Source organism: Haemaphysalis longicornis, unplaced genomic scaffold (assembly GCF_048455015.1).
Source record: "Haemaphysalis longicornis isolate Haplotype H1 unplaced genomic scaffold, Haemaphysalis longicornis Haplotype H1 scaffold_12, whole genome shotgun sequence".
NCBI lineage: Eukaryota > Metazoa > Arthropoda > Arachnida > Ixodida > Ixodidae > Haemaphysalis > Haemaphysalis longicornis.
Window position 1 is genome coordinate 62,417,780 of NW_027526225.1, and position 18,870 is coordinate 62,436,649.

The window sequence follows — 18,870 nt, forward strand, 5'->3', positions numbered from 1 at the left end:
TAACCATTTGGTTGACATTAACGCTTGTAACACATTCAAATAATAGCTGGCAGAACAAACTTTATACCCACACTACTAATAAAGTATAGTTAAGCAGGATACAACAAGGAGTGGAATACCACCTTGGGGCATCCCTCTGACTCCCTAACTGCCCACAACAAATCAAAATTAGAATTTCCTGACAAGAAAACTTGTCATCCGCAGCCCAAGCAGCACTTTTGATATAAACGGATACAATGAGATTTCACTGTGCAGCCCAACCTTGCCACTAAACTACAGCAAGAATTAACTGATTACTATACGGTCATACCCAGTTACATTGAACTTCAAGTTCAATATAGGCCACAATTTGATATCAGCTGGCTAAGGAACTGGATGTCATAAAAGCACAAACACACGTCATAAATGCACTTAATTGATGAACTGCTTATTTTCGCACGAAATAGTCCTGTATCTTCTGCTCAAACAACTTCACTGCCTGCAATAGTTTAAATAAGAAAACCGCTGGGGAAAGCCAAAAAATTCGCTTTTGTGGGAATTTTGTTGCCACGAGAATGAAACACAAACGACAGGAAAATCACCCACAAAATGAAAATTTGTTCCCAAAAGTCGGTTGCATCACTTTGGGAGCCTTACCTTGCAGTAGCTTCACAGCTCAGCTCTCACACTACAAGAAGTGTTTCATTCCTAGTCGTGCGCGCCTAAGAACGGCCGAATGGTGTCAAACACATCCAAAACATCCTGCAGGTTCTCCTTCTCTGCACGTTTTTCTCCCTGGTCCCTGGCCCCTGGTTTCTCCCTGGCACAGAGTACATCCAATAAACATGAACGCGAAGTCTGGCTTCTTCTGTTGTGAAACTTTGCCAGACAGTGGCATCTCATTGTTCCAATGCTGTCCACAAAACTAAGTGAGCACCGCTTTGTTGATGTCCAGAAAGGCCACAGCCCACACTGTTCTGTTTTGCGCACGTGTGCCATTAGAGTGGTGTCCTCGCTTTTCAAAATGGTAGAGCGAGCTGCAGGCAGTTCCAAACTCGTCGGCACTATCCTCTCTTCTTCCACTTGGGCCGCTGACTTGGGCGATGATCGCTGCTTTGTAGCGATAAAAACGTCCGCTTTTGATTGAGAGAAAACGTGCCAATTGCCGCACACGCAAGGAACGCACGCACGCTGTACAGCGGTAGCCAGCCAGTGTAGCCGAAGCCAAAGCTGTGCCTTGAGTCACCACGTCTCGCCCCCTGGTGGTGTTGCAGCGAGGCTGCCTCCACGGCTGTCTGTTGCACGATCTTTTACGTAACAAATATGGCGGCGGCCATGCAAGTGCACCGTGGCAGAACTTTACGCACTTTGAATCCGGAAAAAAATGCATTTGAGCACTTTTTGGACACTTAGCCTCAAATGGGTAGATAAAAATGTCGACCGGACATGCAGCGAATTCCGTTAATGTGCGATCACTTTCCGAAAACATTTCGCTGCTGCGAGATATGAAACACACGGGCTTCGATGGACGTTCACCGGGGATACAAAAATATTTCGTTGCCGCGGGAATTCCGTACTCGCAGGTTCTGCTGTGAGTCCCGCGCATTGGAAACAGTTACAGAAAGTGTTGGGCATCACGTCGCTCCACGCGAGGCTCAACATCTCAATCACGGCCAACCAACATCTCAATCGTTGCTCTGAGACCATGCATTTCGGTGCCAATTCTAGGCACACGGAGTTCAGTGTATCCGATGTGAACTTAGTTATAAGGGATATGTTTTGCGTGTTTTTTGTAACTGAGTTGTTTTTTGTTCGATATGCAGCATAATTCGCTCTAGCCGGGTTCGTTGTAATTGGGTTTGACTGTATTCTCATTCGAGATATGCTCTGCTCAGAAATAGTTCACTATACAGGATAATTTGATGTAAATCGGTTCGATATACAGTTGAACCTCGATATAACGAACCTCGATTTAACGAAATTCGCGATATAACGAATTTTTTCAAGTTTTCTAACAAAATTTTGCTAAATGCATGTATTTTTGTCTCGATTTTACGAAGTAATTTTGTGCGGCGCTTTCGATTTAACGAAGTCACGGCAAGAAAGGAAGAACGAAATTCCGGTCGAGGCACGTTTTATTTTGCCTCTCAGGCCCTACATTGAAAAAATTCAGTACTCAAATTGACTCTTGAAGGCTAAAATGAAAGAAAAGCGGTGAAATCTACGGTTAACAACAATTAAAAGCGAAGAACGAAGCTGCACAAACCGCTAGCGGTCATAGACGGTTTAATAGTGCATCCACTATTTTGACGTCTCCATCGTTGCCTACGCCAGCGCCCTCTATGCTTAGGCTACCGAAGCCTACTTCAAGCTTTTTTTTTTCTACGCGTCATTGCTCACGGTGCTGCTGCGCTAGGTTGTGCTCGCTGATAACCAAATTAATATTTTGTTCGTGCATCGTTAGGTGAGTCTTGTAAGCAGCATGAGCACTCCAAGATAAAGAAAAGTGTTCCGAACAAGAGCCTGAGGAAGCTCGGTGAAACTGACAGCCACCGAAGTGTGATGGATGCCATCGATGTTCTGCGGAGGCACGCAGGTGCACACGAATGTTTAAGACCTTGTTAGCGCTGTCAGCATACGAGCGTCACGTAAAGCCCGCCCTGGTCAAGAAACGCCAAGCACTGCTTACGGACTTCTTCACTACGGCTTGAACATCGAGTGCTGGTGGCAATAAATTGCTCTCTGAACGTGGTCATCTTCGTTTCACCAGCGTTCATTAGACAGCTGCGGTGCGGAGAAATCAGTTTCGTAAGGGCTCAGTGGGCATAAAAGTAATTGCTTAATCGAATTTGGCCGGAAGATTTTTCATGTAAGCTTTCCGCTTTCCGGATCACGTAAGCGCTGCTCCACACAGTGAAGCGGTCCGCGTGTACTCCGCTCAACTCGCAATCATGGTTTTATCTCGAGTGTTGTGGTTGAATCACGCGCCCATACTGCGGAGCCCTTGTACATGAAAAAAGTCTTTCGAAAGTTTCATAGCAGCTTTCCGCTATTGGCCCGCCGCGCCTAAGCCTACCACTGAATGGACGAGAAGAGGCGTAACTTCGAACGAGCACCTCGGCGGGGTGACGGGGTGAAGTTCACGGGACATGGACGCGGGTTCAATTGACTAACAGCGGCATTTAGTAGTGACCGAAATGAAAAAAGAAAAAGTGGAAACCTAGTATGCTATCATATTTAATGAGGCGTTGCGGAAAAAGCACCGGTTTTACGATGACACATGAACTACCGTCGGCTATCCGAATTCCATTGCCCAAGTGTTGAAACTCTTAATTCACACAATTTTCGCGGCCAGTTTTAGTACAAATTTCGCTTTAATTGGAGAGGTAACTACATAGCAGTTGTTGCCTGGCGAGGGCCAAAGTGTTAAAACCCCAATAACTGGTTAAATGAACTGTAAAATCGAAACCTCGATTTTACGAAATTCTCGATTTAACGAAATTTGCGGCCCCAAGTACGACTTCGTTATATCGAGGTTTAACTGTAGTCAGGTTCGACTGTATGGCGAAGAATTGCATTGCAGCGAATAAAGATACTTGTTTTTTTTTTTTTTGAAAATGCAAGCTTGGAGGAGAAGTTTGGTGAAATCGTATCCCACCTCCGAATCCATGTTGGCACTGAGGGGTCCCAGAAGAAAGGCCATCAACTTCTCAAACGCACCCAGCTTGAACAGGTGCTGGCAGGCCTTGGAACCCTACACGGGGAGAGAGTCGCCACACATTTCTTCATCATCAAATCATCAAATTTACACACACAAGAGAACATTTTTTTTTTTCTGCAAAACTGCACAAAATGTGCTGTACCAGTTTGCGTAAATGTTAGCAGTTCAATTTCCCCATACCTTGCCCTGTGAGCTTTTTGTTACTTGGTCGGCAATTCTTCCCGGCCCTTTGCAGTGAATCTGAATTTACATTCTGTTTTGACATATGCATTTCATATACCTATACACAGATGACATATACATAATACATACGTTGGAATTGGACATGCTAGGTTCCCGTCCTGCCAAAATACTCGACAACGTAGAAATCCAAAGACCAGGCGAGAGAGAGCAGCTATGGCCTCACCAGCTGTGCGTAGTTGTTGAGGAGGCAGAAGTACTGCGACGAGTGCCAGCAGTTGTCCGCCACGTCCTGGTCCAGCAGGTTGATCAGGCACACGCCCACCACATCCAAATCCACCTGACTCTGCAAGCAAAAGTCAAGCCAAGCCAAGCTAAAACTGGGCTCTAAAGCAAGAACGACTGCTTCTACACAAAAATCCGACACACCCTGGCAAAGCTCAAACTCCGCGTCGAAACGGATGTAAATCAAGCAAAAGAAAAAAAAAACAGTATGATAACACAACAGAACGCTACAACAAAATACTGCTATACTCGGGTAGAAGCTAAGAACTGCAATAGCTCGTGTGAGGTCCCACTCTGCCGAAGGGGCGACCCGTGACGTCAACACAAGCCCACAATTTCAAAGAAAATTGCGTTTAATGCGTTACATCGTCCACTTTTTCTCACGTAGCTCGTCTGTCACTGCTTATGTAATTTATAGCCAGATTTAAGCCCAGGAGGTCACAAAAACCACTCGTGTCACATTCAAAATACTTGCAGTAACACACTCTTTACGCTGCATGGAGGCACGACAGGGTGCAGTGATAAGGCAACTTCCGTCGTCGTTCGCAAGTTTTAGCCAAGTTTGTAATATACTTGTGTACGACAGCTGCATCTTACCGGTACCCACCTACGGGGCATAAACTTGGGGGCTCACTAAGAGGGTTCAACTTAAATTGAGGACAACTCAGCGCGCAATGGAACGGAAGATGATGGGTGTAACATTAAGGGACAAGAAGAGAGTGAAGTGGGTCAGGGAACAAACGCGTGTTAAGGACATACTAGTAGAAATTAGGAACAAGAAATAAGTGTGGGCAGGGCATGTGATGCAAAGGCAAGATAACCCGTGGTCATAAGGGTAACCAAAAGGATGCCTAGAGAAGGCAAGCGTTGCAGGGGGCGGCAGAAAGTTAGATGGGCAGATGAGATCAAGAAGTTTGCGGGGATAAATTGGTCACAGTTAGCACAGGACGGAGGTAATTGGAGATTAATGGGAGAGGCCTTTGCCCTGCAGTGGGTGTAGATAGGCTGCTGCTGTTGCTGATGATGATGATGTAATATACTTAGCTAACAGCACAACACCATGTAACGATGGTGCCACTGCCAGCCTTGACTGACAGAGCCCAGCCAGGGTTCATAGCGGCCATGAAGAAAAAAATTCAAGGGTTTTTAAGGACTTTCAAGGCCCCAACTACGGATTTTCAAGGACTTAAGATAACATTTTTTGAGATAATAGAAAAACACAACACCATCTTTCACAGCATGGAAGCACATATTTTACTGCACGGAAGAAAATGCAAGCACAATTTTCATTTAATGCTGGTTTCATTGCACTGTTTTCGGCTGATTTCAACATCCCTTTTGCTGATTCACCTCTCAATCTAGACGTATTGCACACACACACACACGCACAAAAGGGGACTAGGTTCAAACATTAGGTTCCCGAAGCTTCCCTTCAGGCTTTAAGTTCCAGAAGCTTCCCCTTCAGGCTCTCATCCATCTCTGCAAGCTCCAGGGACTTTTCGTTTGCAGTTTTTCTTAAACTGTTGGACTTCACAATCAAAGTGATGTCGCTTGTGGCTTCCGCCCGCAGAGCGTAGTTGTCGGCACAGGCTGTTAAATCAGCGATTGTTGCTTCCAGCCTCTTCTTCTTTGTCTTGATGCTCTGTATCTCTTCTTCAATGCGGCTTCTCTTTGATGCCTTTGTCTGCTCCATCACTTGTTTTTTTGTATCCTCCAAGTAGGCCCGATAGTGGTTGTGTGCGGCTGCGACAGACTTCCGCAACTCCTTCGTTATTCCAATGTTCAGGACGTCACCAGCCTTGCTTACAGCATCACAAATGATTCGCTGTGACACATACGAGATATCCTTAAGGTTTTCGACAGAGACCTGACAGTTGACGCTGAAGCCTCTTTCAACAGTTGCCTGCCCGTGGCTCAAGACGAGAAGAAGCCGGATAACCTTCCACAAGTGCATGTAGGATGAGTCACCCTTCAACAGCTCAAGGTAGAACTCGTCTAGGCCAAGAGAGTGTTTGTCAAACTGTCGCAGGTTGTGTTTCTTCTCTTGGAGAAGTTCTGTGTATTCCCCAAGGACAGAATCGCGCTCATGCTCACCCAATCGACCAACTGCAATAAGTGCGTCTAGGACCTTCCTGAAGCCTGCAAGGCAGTCATCTGGCTTTGAGGCCATTTGACGGGGATCAAGCGACGACAGGTTCCTAACTAGATGGTATGTCAGCGGGCTCTTCTCCAGAATCTTCTTGGTTGTGCTTACAAGGAACTGTTTGCATTCCATCCTAAAGGCAAACATATCTTTGGCGCTCACCTTCGCGGCTTTGAGTACTTGTTCTGCAGCGTGCCCAATATCAACTTTCTCTGATGATACATGGTTATTTGGGTCTGCGACGTCCATCTTCAGCATGCCGACAACTCCTGTGGAAGCGGACAGCACCGAGCACTTCACAAATCTCGCAAGAAGCTTCCTCACGAGGCACTCGAGATCCCTTTTCAAAAAGAACACCAGTGGTTTGTCCAGCTGATATTCCGTGAGGAATGGTTTTAGCATCATCGCGATGCCCAGAGCAAACTTCAGTTTGGCCAACAGCAGTGGGTCCTGGCAAAAGTCACTGAGCTGGATGAACGATGCACACTTCGGCAAGTTCACCTCTTTCTTTTTTGCACATGCGACATACTTTTGCACGTCGCCCCACAGGGTAATGGCACGTTCGATGACGGCAACATTTTCTACCCAGCGATGAGCAGCGAAGTTGAGAGGAAATGTCACTTGGCCTGTCACGGTAGAGAAGTCTTCCCTTCGCGCTGGCGCATCATGAAAAATGGCACTGAGGCTTGAAAGGAGATTCTCTAGGCCCCACTTGCTGGCAACAATGCCCGCCCTGTACGCGTTATGTATGGTATGAAGTCCGCAAGTGCCCGGGTCCAAACACTGAACTTGATGGTTCTGCTGCAGGTACTCCTGCAATCCTCTAAAACACTTCAGGTTTACGTTGGGGACATCCATTGACAGCTGGACAGCTCTCGCCAGCGGCAAATCTTCCAGGGCACCCAGAAGCTTCTCTTGAAGGTCTTCGGCAGTTGAATGTCCCATGAACACCGACGTGTAAAACCTCGTGGTTACCCGTTCGGGCATCGTGCTCCAGTACCGCACATGAATGTCCATTTGTTTCCTCTGCAGGTAGTCATTCAAAGACTCGTCGAACAGAACGGTGTAACCATCAGACTGTTCCAATTCACGTTGTAGGCGCGAGAGAAAAAACGGTCCGAGACCATGGCACACCACGTACGCAGATTTCCTTTCACTGCAGGAAAATGCCTTAGCGATTTCACTATCCGGGAACGTTTTCTTGAAAAGGTCCCCTGTATGTGCTGACGATTTGTAGGAGTAGTGCGCCGTGACCATTTTCAGGGTCCACAGTATCTCCGCGTCGATCACACTCTCGTGAGCTTTGCACAAGCTGCTCACATCCGACGACGTTGAACTTGAACTTGAAGGAGTTGGCTCGATGCGTTGCTTATCAACAGCTGTGAAGTGGCTCCGCACAGTACTATGCGCTGCGGTTGCTGTCATGTTCTCCACGTGCTTTGCGCTTTTCATGTGACTTTTGAGGGCAGACTCCCCCATTGACGACACGTCGAATGTTTTTGCACATACCTTGCACTTAGCTCGATGCGAGTTCGATGTGTCTGGAGAAATCCACTCTTTATAAGCAGCACTGCTTAACCACGCGTGCTAGAAGTTGCATTTTCCCGGCATATTGCAGCTGCAGAAGACGACTTGGACTATCCACACACCATGTTTCCCACAACACCGGTAGGGTAGGCTTAGCTTTGATCGTTGCTGCCGCTGCAACCACGCTAGCCACAGGAGTGGATTGGATTGGATTTCTTGTTGGCTCCAGTACATAGTTGCCAGGCGTTCAAGAGGCATCCGCTAAAAACTGGCTGAACAGAAGCCAACTGACGAAATTCAAGGAAATTTAAGGACCTAAAAAAATTCAAGGGTTTTCAAGGCCTTGAAAATGCTATTTTCAAATTCCAGGGTTTTCAAGGGTTTCAAGGACCGCTACGAACCCTGCCAGCTCGCTAAGCTTTAGAGGGGAGAGGGGGGCTCAACACACTCACCCCTTCCAGTTTGTGGCAGAACACCAACGCCTTCTCCAGGATCTGGGCAAAAGTGTGCCGGACTTCCTTGTTGAGGCACTCCAGGAGGTACAGCCTGAAAAGATGACACCCAGCTTGTTGAGAGATTTAGCCAAGACAAGCGCTTTGGGATGAAAATCGATTGGTTGAACGCTGGGTGACAGTTTGACAAGAATTACTGAACACTCGCAAAGCAGGGTTCTGGGTTCTCTCACGTTGTGTACGCATGCGTATCTTGCAATGTGAAATTCATAAAGTTGGCATTTGTTGCTCACACGCAATCGACGTTGGTGCCAAGCTGGAGCGTAATGAACAATCTTCTAAGTGGTGAAATCTTCGTGGCAAAAAATCACCATTCGCACACCCTTATCAATGATCGCTGCCTCTGAGCTGCCATGATTGTCCTCCTCAGAAATACTCTCCGATTATCTGCGATCTAAATTTGTCAGCTCAGCCAAAGGATGTACATAAGTAGGCTGTTGAAAATTTAAATGCTTACTTTGGCCTCTGAACAACTGAAAAATTGAACGGCAGTTTATGCACTAAACGCACTAAAAAATGTCTCAGATCTACGCTGAAGTTACAATCCCCGTACAAGGGCCCCTTCCACATCTTGCGCACCGCTGCGGCATTTTTAACATGCTGTACCGTTTGTTTACGATAATACTACTATTCATTTGAAGGAGCCACCCATGCAGACATCAAAATCCAAGTCAAGTGAACCATGTACCGTATTTTCCAGTGTATAAGTCGCGGTTTTTTCTGAAATGTTTGTTCGTGCACCTTATCCGCCCGTGGGTGCGACTTATGTGTGGAATAAATCCGGTACATGGTGGCCACGCGTGGTCCGCGCGTGAGAAGGTGCCTGTGTGCTGCGTGGTGTCAGCGCACATTAAGAGGCACAGCTGTATGGTGTAAATGAATGAATGATGTGTTAGCGAGTCGGAGGAAGAAGGCTCCGATGGTTTTGCCTAAACACCTTCTGTAAGTACATGCCATCTATGTGTATCAATAGACCATTTTTGAGAAGTTAGTTCTTTCTGGACTTTGGACGGTAGATGCACGTGTCTAGCACTGCTTATTGGGGGATGCGTTCAGAGGCGGCGGCCGCCACAACCATGTACTTTCACCGCACTTTAATGAACTGACCCTCTACAAGTTTGCCTGGTTAACAAGTGTAAATTGTACACCTGTGCGTCTTTAACACCGGTGCGACCTATTTTATTTATTATTATTATTTTTTCCGGAAGAACTGTCATATTGAGGGGGGGTGCGACTAATACAAAAGTGCGACTTATAGACCGGAAAATACGGTAATACTCCCAGAACCTAAAAGAAGACGCAAGAGTGAGGAAAGCCACAGGCGCTCGCTCTGAACACAGGGAGGTGTGGTGCAGGGAGAGGGGGGTTGCAGCGGCACTCACTTGACAACACTTGGTCCAGCGTTGGCAATGTACTTGAGAAGCCACGACGCGGCTGCTTCGCTCAGCGACATGATGGTCTCGATGCACTTGACCCACTCACCGATCACCGAGCTGGGGAATGGAGGGGGCAGAGAAGCAGAAGTGAGAGGAAGTTTGAGTGAACCAAGAGAAGCACAACAGCAATGACAAGAGGGGAAGATATTTCGCACGTCTTTTTCTTTGCATGCAGTAGCGCAGACATTGCATATAGAGGATGGTTCACTAAACTATGCACTGAATCCACGGTTCCGGACTAAGTGCAGTACTCTATTTTTATCCTATCATGCCACCTTGATAAATGAGCATGAATTACAGGTTATTAAGGGCCTTTATGGTATTTTTTATAGTGCCTATAAATGCCTATTTTGGCATTTGTGCCTAAATGCCTATAAATGCCTATTTCGTTTCCTTTTAATTTCACTTCACATTTCATCCCATTTCATTTCATTTCACAGCCTCAAGTTTCACTTTTTGGTGTGGTTTTACATCATTATTCATGTGGCCAGGCAGCATTGACTGTTCAGAACTCTATGGAATTCAACCTATTCCTCTAGTTCAACCAACTCCCCCAAAACAACCGCTATCACCAGTGGAATGGGATGCTCACATTCCCAGTGGCAAAAGGCACGATATAGAACCCAAAATTTTCGTGATGGTGGTAGTTTGCTATTGTTTTTACAATTTTCACGGTGATTCTTCGACTCCGTTCTGCGTACTCTCCAAATGGATTTTTTTAAACATGTGCCACAGTGTCCTCATTTCTACTTAAATCCAACTCATACTCAGCATACTCAAATCCAACTCAATTTCTACGCCACGGTTGAGCATCAAGCATGCCTTTAAGACAAAATGGTAAACATCACTATGCAGCTGCATTTCCTAACACCTTAAAATTCACACTGCCAATTGGCTCTAAAGCCCGTTTTTACATCAAAACTCTGTTCACCTGCTGCACACCTTTTAAAAAATGCTCTTCAATTGCATGGAAGTGTGTTGGGCAGTGTTCAAACATCTTGCCCGAATAATGCGGATAATATCATTATACATGAGAAAATCGCCATAGTAGCACCTAACAGTCCTCACGTAAGAGCGTGTTATTTATTTATAAATCGCCGTCTCTCTTAAGTTGACTGTTTTTATTGGTTTTTGTAGTATCGTAATTAAATTTGATCAGGCAAGTACAAAGTAGCGCTTGTTTTAATCAGCATTTCCCAGCTCTCGAGTATTGCTTTTAATGCCTATTTCACTTTATGCGACGCTCGCCTGTGGCCACTGAACATAAATGTGAGCAGGGCATTTGTGGAATAAAACCAATGGATCACCATTAGTCCAGCAGTTTATAAGACAACTGAACAGGTACATTCAACTGTTGGTGCCTTTGTGCCATCATAAGCAATAACAGTTTTGGTTTTCCTGTCCTAGATACAGGTCACGCATGTCTTCGTTTGAGATTATTTGCATTTATGTAAAAATTTATGCTGCCTATATTTACGACGTTGAAGGCCTAAAGAGCTGTTTCGCCTGCCCTTTTTTGGCTCCTAAAACACCGTTTTTAATGCCTAACAATCCGCACTCTACTTACTGTGCGGCTCTGAAGCAGAGAACAAACATTCTAGCCAAAGCAACTATGAAAAAAAAAATGTTTCGGGACACTAACTTTCGTTGCGTGACTGCCTTTTCGAGGCAGCTGCTTCTGCAAAATAAAGCGAGCAATTTCCTTGAAAGAGGCCAACTGCCTTGCTGAGGTAACCGTGTATGTAGCAGCATGACAGCTGCTACTTTATTCTAATCCCCATAACACTTTTTCTCCTTACATTTCCCAACTGTCCGGGAAGAGATAAGCCACATGGGGGAGACATTTACTGCACACAATTATGGCAGCACCCTCTGCATACCGCCATGTACCGCCTTTCCCCCATCCTGTGCCAGATGCGTGAAAAAGGAAACCGCACGCCTTCATGCGCATGCGCAGAAGTTCGTGTTTGAATTTTTTTGCAAAATCAAATGTGGCATTGAGCATAGCATTCAGCACAGCCACAGAGAACCCGTAAAGAGAGTTCAAGATGTAGGCTTGCGTACAAAGCCGGTAGCGCTGTACCTGTCTTTCTTCTTGTACTTGAGGTACGTGTTGAGGAAGAAGTTGACCGCCAGGTTGAGGCTCTGCACCATCAGCTGCTCGTACTCTGGGTGCTGGATGTTGTCCTGCAAGGGGGGACACAAACCGTGGTATTAGTCCTCAGTGCCTAAGTTTGCAGGCACTACAACTGTCCAACTGTCTCGACGCCAAGATGTCTTACCGCCTTACTCTTAAACGTCAAGACGTCTTCGAGACACCTTGTAAAGACATCTCCAAGAAGACGTCTTGGAGATGTCTTCAGTCAAGATTTTTTTACTCGACGTCAAGGTAAGGCGAAGAGGGTTCGGTTCGAGTGCCTACGCACCATGTTGACGGAGGTGAGGGCAGCAACGAAGTCGAAGTAGTGTGTGTTGTAGACGTCCCGGTTGCGGGCGAACAGGAGGTTCTGCTCGCGCACCTGCTGGCCGATGTGCGGGGGCATGTGCGAGGGGAACCAGCCCTGCCGCTCCCCGTGGTCCACCAGACGCGTCAGCTGGCTCAGGCTGTCACCCCGCTGGCGGCTGCTGGCCGTGGCTGCGGCCGCCGACGAGGCGCTGGGCGTCCGGCGCACCGCTGACCTGCGCAGTGTGTCAACCCCTCCTTGATGCATCATCGTATCATCACCCCTACCACCATCATCATCATCATCGGCCTATCCGTGCCCATTGCGGAGGATGAAGGCCCCTACCATGTTCCTCCAACCATTCCCACCTTGACATGCTCTAGTCCTTTTCTTTGCCTCCAAATTGTATGGTTTGATTGATTGTAGGGTTTAACGCGCCGACGCAATGCAGGCGATGAGGCGCGCCGTAGTGGAGGGCTCCGGATTAATTTTGACCACCTGGGGATCTTTAACGTGCGCCGAAATCTCGTACACACGAGCGTTTTTGCTTTTCGCCTCCATCAGAAAAGCGGCCGCCACGGCCGGGAATCGAACCCGCGACCTCGTGCTCAATAGCGCAACGCCTTAGCCACTGAGCCACCGCGGCGGGTCAAATTGTATGGTTTCATCCCTCCATCGAGTAGTTGATGGTCTACCACTACTTTTAGTCCGACATCTCGGTAGCCACTCTGTTAACTTACGGAGACTGCCTTTTGAGGTGGCCTTTCTATTTTAAAGAGTGCAGCGAACTGGGTGATCCAATGGGAATTGGTAATTTAAAGGGACATTACCGGTGTGTTCTAATTACTTTACTACCTTATTAAAATCTAGAATGACTTCGGTAGAGCTTTGTGCATTTCGTGGCATTCCTTATGACAACAGCCCTCTGAGGAGTCCACAGGGCAGGATTGAACATTTATAAACCATTCGGAAGTACACAAGAAGTCGATACTAAAGGGAAAACAGGTGAAAATCTAAATTTTTACGACTGAGATAGCGTCAAACCAGACTGAAAACTAGTGTGACGTCATTGAGGCAACTTGTAAGGCGGACACAAATGGTGCAAGGGCGCTTTCTGTTTGTTCAAGACTTACCATCACAAATCAGTTTTAAGGGGGGACGCGGCTTTCAACTTCGGAAAAATGACCAAAACATCGTTTTTTTTAAACCCACATATTCGGCTTCTATGTTTCCTATTCTGTGCGTCTGCAAAGTTTTTACGCTGAAAAGCGTCGCAAAGTGGCATAAAAAAATACTTTTGTCAGGCGCGGTGACAAACTATCAGCGCAAAAGGGCGAAAAAACGGCAATTTTCAGGGCGCTCTATCTCCGCAACGGTGCCACCGGGCGCGGCCATTTTGATATGGTTAGATCGGCCGAGCGATCGTCTTTCCCGTTCCGCTCGTCTCTTTTATCTTCGTTCATTCACAAACGCACAAACGGCAGAAAAGAAACGACGCACAAACGAAGCTAGAAATAGATGCTGAAGCGTTATTGGTCCTCCGGTCGGGGCACAGAACAACGACCCTCCTGATTGGATGTCGCGGGCGCAACGCAAGATGGCGGCCGCCTGAGCTGCGTAGCGAGCGGATTGAGTTCATTTTCGCCGCTTCGCTCGGCCGAGTTTCTGTTCAATCTGTGGTATTCAACACGGACGTTATCGCGATGGGAATGCCAGAGATAACGAGCCAGATTACGGGAAGTTGTGTGGCTCGAAAGGCGGAGGTCATCGAACGTTTCGTGGTGCGCGTGACTCTACCGTCGCCAGACCCCGGAGGGTGACGCGGTGTGCGCGCTTGCGATAGCGGTTCGTGAAGTGAACTTTTAGTCGGATTTGCGATGTTTACACGCTTAGTTATTGCTGTGTTTTGACTGTGGGCTCGCTAGCCTTGAGAAAGAAACGGTCGACGCGTCAAACGCTGCGGCGCGCACGGCATAGCCGACGCGCATTGGAGCATCACATGACTGGGCAACCGGTTATGATTGAACGCCAGTAGTTGTAATTAATGCCTGCGACGTTAGTTTTAATCTTAAAAGCGACCTGACCAGCCATATCAGGTATAATCAAAGCTCGATATGTCGCGGTAAGCGTGCGCTGCGATGCGCGCGAGCCATATCGCCTTTCTTGCGCAACGTTTCCCGTGCACTTGTAATTTTCATGCAAACAGGTTTTGAGTTAGTAATATAGGAATAAAAATATGCTCTCTGCGTTAAAAATGTACGTTACTGTGGCAGCATTTAACAGTGATTTTTTTAGGGAAATTATTGATACCATTGCTCAGGGCATACTAGCTGTGCTGCGAGAAATATTGGATGCCTTGAATGTCAAAAGTAGTAAAAAAAATATGCTCTTGCATTGAAGTTGGGAGTTATGCAGAATACTCTACCAAGCTTCAAAGTAGCTCATTTTCAACCTTGTGGTATGCAAACTTTTGGCAATGAACACCTGCACGTATGAGTACTAAGTTGCTGTGCCAGGCAAGATAAAACATGAAAAAAAAGCCAAAAATGTTCAAATTTAAGTTAAAAAAATGCTTAACTTGTTGCCATGGTGACAACACTGCAAAAGGAGGTTGTCCAGTGCGATACAGCCAACCAACTAACCTACTTTGCATTGAAAGCCCATTGAAACCCATCTCCCCTCCGTTTGGTTTGCAAAGGGGGGTATGTACTCTTCACGGAGGAGCTGAAAATGATGTTTTCTGGAAAGAGAAAGGCTGAAAAGGCACTCCAATTTCAAGGCAAGGCCTTCCAGAAGCCCCATGTTCAAAAAGACATGAAAGGCTACAACCGTGATGACTTTTGATATGTGAAACCTATGTTGCAACTTCGGAAGCCGTTTTCTCAAAACAGTTTTTTTTGCCACCTGTGTCGCTTGTCCCAGGGATTTCTTCGTGACCGCTGGGTCTATTTTGATTCCGTTTCTTGCATTACATTCCTTGATGAACTGTTTAGGTCGTGACACTTTTAGTTTTCCAGATTTGTTTTTTGTGATTTTTTTTATTCAAATAATCGTTCACAGTTGACATGCCTGTTGCACAGTAACCTCTAAAAAAATGAGAACTAAAAAACATTGTGTTGTAAAAAAAAAATTCTAAAACTGTCACGACCTCGTCCATTCATTTGGGAATGCAAAGCACTTCGAACAAGTTTTCTATCGTGTTTTATAAGCCGCTCAAGCTCGGTACAAGCGGAACAGAAAGAAAATTTCATACATAAAAAAGTTATCAAAATATTAACTTCAAATTTTTATGGTGTTATCACAGAAGCATTTCCAGTCAAATCCACAAAGAAATAAAAAAGTTGATTTTGAAAGCCACGTCCCCCCTTAAAACAAATTCAATGCTGCACACCTTTCAAAGCCCGTACTTCTATTTAAAAAAAATAACAGGCAGGAAGAGATGGTCAAAGTTCCTCATTCAACGGCATGCAAGAATGCGGCCAACGAAAGGAGTGAAAAATGCAAGCACTGTGTTTTTATTTAAACTTGGAAGTAAGATTTGTAATCTTCTAATCAAACCATTCAGAAACTCTACATTTTCTCTGCATACATAAGCTTGATGTGTCCCCACACCCCCAGGCACGTTATGCAACACATATTTTAAGCTCATAAGAGCCAAGTTCGAAGTGCTAGTGAAGTTGCACAGCCTATCTTACAGCAGCATATCCATAAAAAATGTTAGCAACAAAACGAGCGCAAGATTAAAGAAACGCTTTGCATGTTTCGGTGCTGCCTTTTTGTCTAAATTTTCGCACATTTTTGCAGTTACCAACCAGCCCCAACTCCAGCCCTGTAGTAGGTAGCTAGGGAAAGAAAAAAAAAGAAAAAAAAAATTCTCCACCACCCACTTGATCGGCGGCGAGTCCTTGGGGTCCCGGCGAAACGAGAAGCGGCCAGGCGTCTTGTGCGGGGTGCGGGGCGTTCGCGTGGGCTCCTGCTTCTCGTAGAACAGCAGGTAGGCGTTCCAGTGACGTTGCCGTGTCTCTGGGTAACATGACGCTGTAAAGAGTAATACAGCCATAACGTGATGTCCCAGCCTCCTTAGCCTTTTGATGCTCAATGTTTATCAGGAGCAACAACTCAAACAATATCTTGTTATCTTACCCTTTGTGGTGTTTTTCGACATTTAAAACAATTGTTGACAGACAAAGGTTTCCAAACCTTCAAAAATTTTTTTAAAAATGACGGGAGGGGAGGGGGGGGGCAGCACGTACTTCTGTGTGCTAAAAAAAAAAAAGTCTTGTTGATGTGTGTCAACTCATATCATCAACTAGTCAACTAGTGTCAACTCAACTCGATGGGCTACTGCCGATGGGCTACGCCCGCGCGGGCTGCCGTGACGATAGCGTAGCGATATGATTACGCCTGCGGGGGCACTAGGGTGCGTCTATCTTTCGATCAGCAGCAAATAGAAAGAAAAGAAATGATAAAGTGGAGGATGCCGCATGCCCACGTCGCAAGGGAAGTGTGTTCATTCTGTTATCAACGATGCCGTGGCGGGTCGGTCCGCACTCGGGCGCGCGCTTCCTCGTCGGCAGGTTACCATATAGATGAGCGATTTGAGAATTATAAATGTTCGCACTGTGCACAATGTGCGTTGGTGACGTGATATATGAGTAGATTAAACCGAAAACTTCGTTATCCCACCTAGCCAAGCGCATGCACGTCACAGAACAGTGGCGGGCATTCCGTTACCAGCCCCTTCGCTGCAACTCATTTCACGCGATGCAAATCCGATTTGATTGCTACAACCGAAGCAGTAACATAACAAAATAAACGTTTACAACTGTGGTGCACGATCGGGACCTCAGCCCTAGTCGCCAAAGAGTGACGGCGCGCTGCCAACAGCATAAAAATTGAAGCAACGTTCTGGCTTTGCTTTTGTTCAGTTTTTCTGCCAAGTGCAATCTATAGACAGAGGATTTCATAAATTTCCCATCAACTGATTTCAGCAAACTTGGTATGCTCGTGTTGAGCGAAAAGCGAGCTACATTCTAGAACCTTTCTTTTTTTTCATATGCTCAATAGATAAAACTGTCACTTGTAGTAAAACTTCAACTGCGATTTTCTCAGCTTCCCTTTTTTTGCATATGTGCCTAGCCTTACAGGGGTTTTGAGGTAGTTTTTCTCAACGGATTTTTACAAGTGCCATACCGTTGAATTTGGGATAAAATGAACTGCATGCTGATGCTATTTTAATTGGCTCATTTTGCCCCAAATAAATGTTATGAGTAATAATATGAGCTCATTAAGTTTTCTGAAAACTGTACTTGGCATAATTAGACTAATTTTATCCAATCAACCAGCTTTACAGGAATATAAATAGCTTCAGCATGTATGGCAGGTCTTAAGCTACACATCCATACCATTTATTAAAAAAAAAATTGAATAAAAGTTCCTTAAAGGCCCGTAAGAAATTACTTAATTAGGCTCCAGTGTTTTCTTTATAACTCAGAAAATAATTACACCACTTGAAAACTAATTACATATTTGAAATGAGGAAGACAAAACACATATGCACAGTGATTTTCATTATCACAGACCAATTAATAAAAAAGTTCATTTCAAGACCCACGTCTCCCCTTAAGCAGCCTCTATTGATACAGCAGGATGCTACACAGTCCCCTCTGTCTATGTAATCAAACCACTGGCACCACGAAAACACACTGCGAAAACACAAAATTAAACCTTGCTGGCACCAGTGGCAAGGAACCATTTCAAATGCCCATTTCGAACACCCAAGTTTAATCAGCTGTAAAATCAGTTCCAAGCAGTGCATCAAAAAACCGAATTTCTTATTGCACTCACCAGGGTTCATAGTATTGAAAACATGGAAATCACAGTTCTATGACGAACACTGTTTCGTCTATTCTTCCCCTCAAAATGGCTAATTATCTCTAATCATCCTGGCAAGTAATTGACTTACTCAAAAAATAATGGCATATTTGAAATCAGTGAGGGAAAAGCAGCAAGACTGGTAAGTTTCACACAGTTTGCTTAGCAATTAAAGAAAGCTGTTTTAAGAGCTTTTAATGCTTTAAGAGCTTTAAACATCTTTTAATGATGATGATGACACCGACATGCTGCCAACGTAGCTTTGGCATCAACACCTGACTCTACCGTGTCATTTTTTGCCTCACTGAAAAATATTGCACACCACAACTGAAGATATGTGGGACACCTTCAGTGAACAAAAGTTGCACAAACGTCGGCACCACTTTAAACCTGGCATCTACGTACCAGAGTCCGACACCTTGGCCTTGTATGTGCCGCCAAAGCACTCGGTCTCGAGCGTCGAGTCGTTGAGGTCAAACTGCTCGACGGTCGTGTCGTTGAACTTGTACCAGGTGCCCTTGCGCGCGACGTATCGCGGGTCACTCCTGCAGAAACGGAGAAAACACGCCACGGCCACGCTCAAAATCAAATTCCGATCTGTAGTTAAGGGGGGAAGCTGGCCTTAAGCCAAAATAATTCATTGTAACTTCTTGTTTTGACTGTAGATATAAACTTTTTTTTTTTTGTACGAACTATTTCCGAATTTGCTCAGATTTTTAGATGTAATTTTGTGTGTAAACTGCCATTTTGTGTGTAAACTGCCACAGCG

The 18,870-nt window shown here is 45.7% G+C and overlaps 2 protein-coding genes across 2 annotated transcripts in view; both read right to left on the bottom strand.

The window, feature by feature from the left end:
- The window catches only part of LOC144162736 (ubiquitin carboxyl-terminal hydrolase 24-like), a 113,518-nt gene that overhangs the window by 12,599 nt on the left and 82,049 nt on the right, over window positions 1-18,870 (bottom strand). The window contains exons 41-48 of the mRNA XM_077693375.1: window positions 18,507-18,646; window positions 16,115-16,265; window positions 12,210-12,462; window positions 11,867-11,970; window positions 9,730-9,840; window positions 8,288-8,381; window positions 4,107-4,226; window positions 3,638-3,733 (exon numbers count right to left, since the gene is read on the bottom strand). Of these exons, the coding sequence (XP_077549501.1) occupies window positions 3,638-3,733; window positions 4,107-4,226; window positions 8,288-8,381; window positions 9,730-9,840; window positions 11,867-11,970; window positions 12,210-12,462; window positions 16,115-16,265; window positions 18,507-18,646 (1,069 nt within the window). The remainder of the gene's footprint in view (window positions 1-3,637; window positions 3,734-4,106; window positions 4,227-8,287; window positions 8,382-9,729; window positions 9,841-11,866; window positions 11,971-12,209; window positions 12,463-16,114; window positions 16,266-18,506; window positions 18,647-18,870) is intronic.
- Window positions 5,276-8,234, bottom strand: LOC144162737 (uncharacterized). The gene has a single exon (XM_077693376.1). It carries the CDS (start codon window positions 7,785-7,787, stop codon window positions 5,598-5,600), a length of 2,190 nt encoding a protein of 729 aa, XP_077549502.1. The 5' UTR covers window positions 7,788-8,234; the 3' UTR covers window positions 5,276-5,597.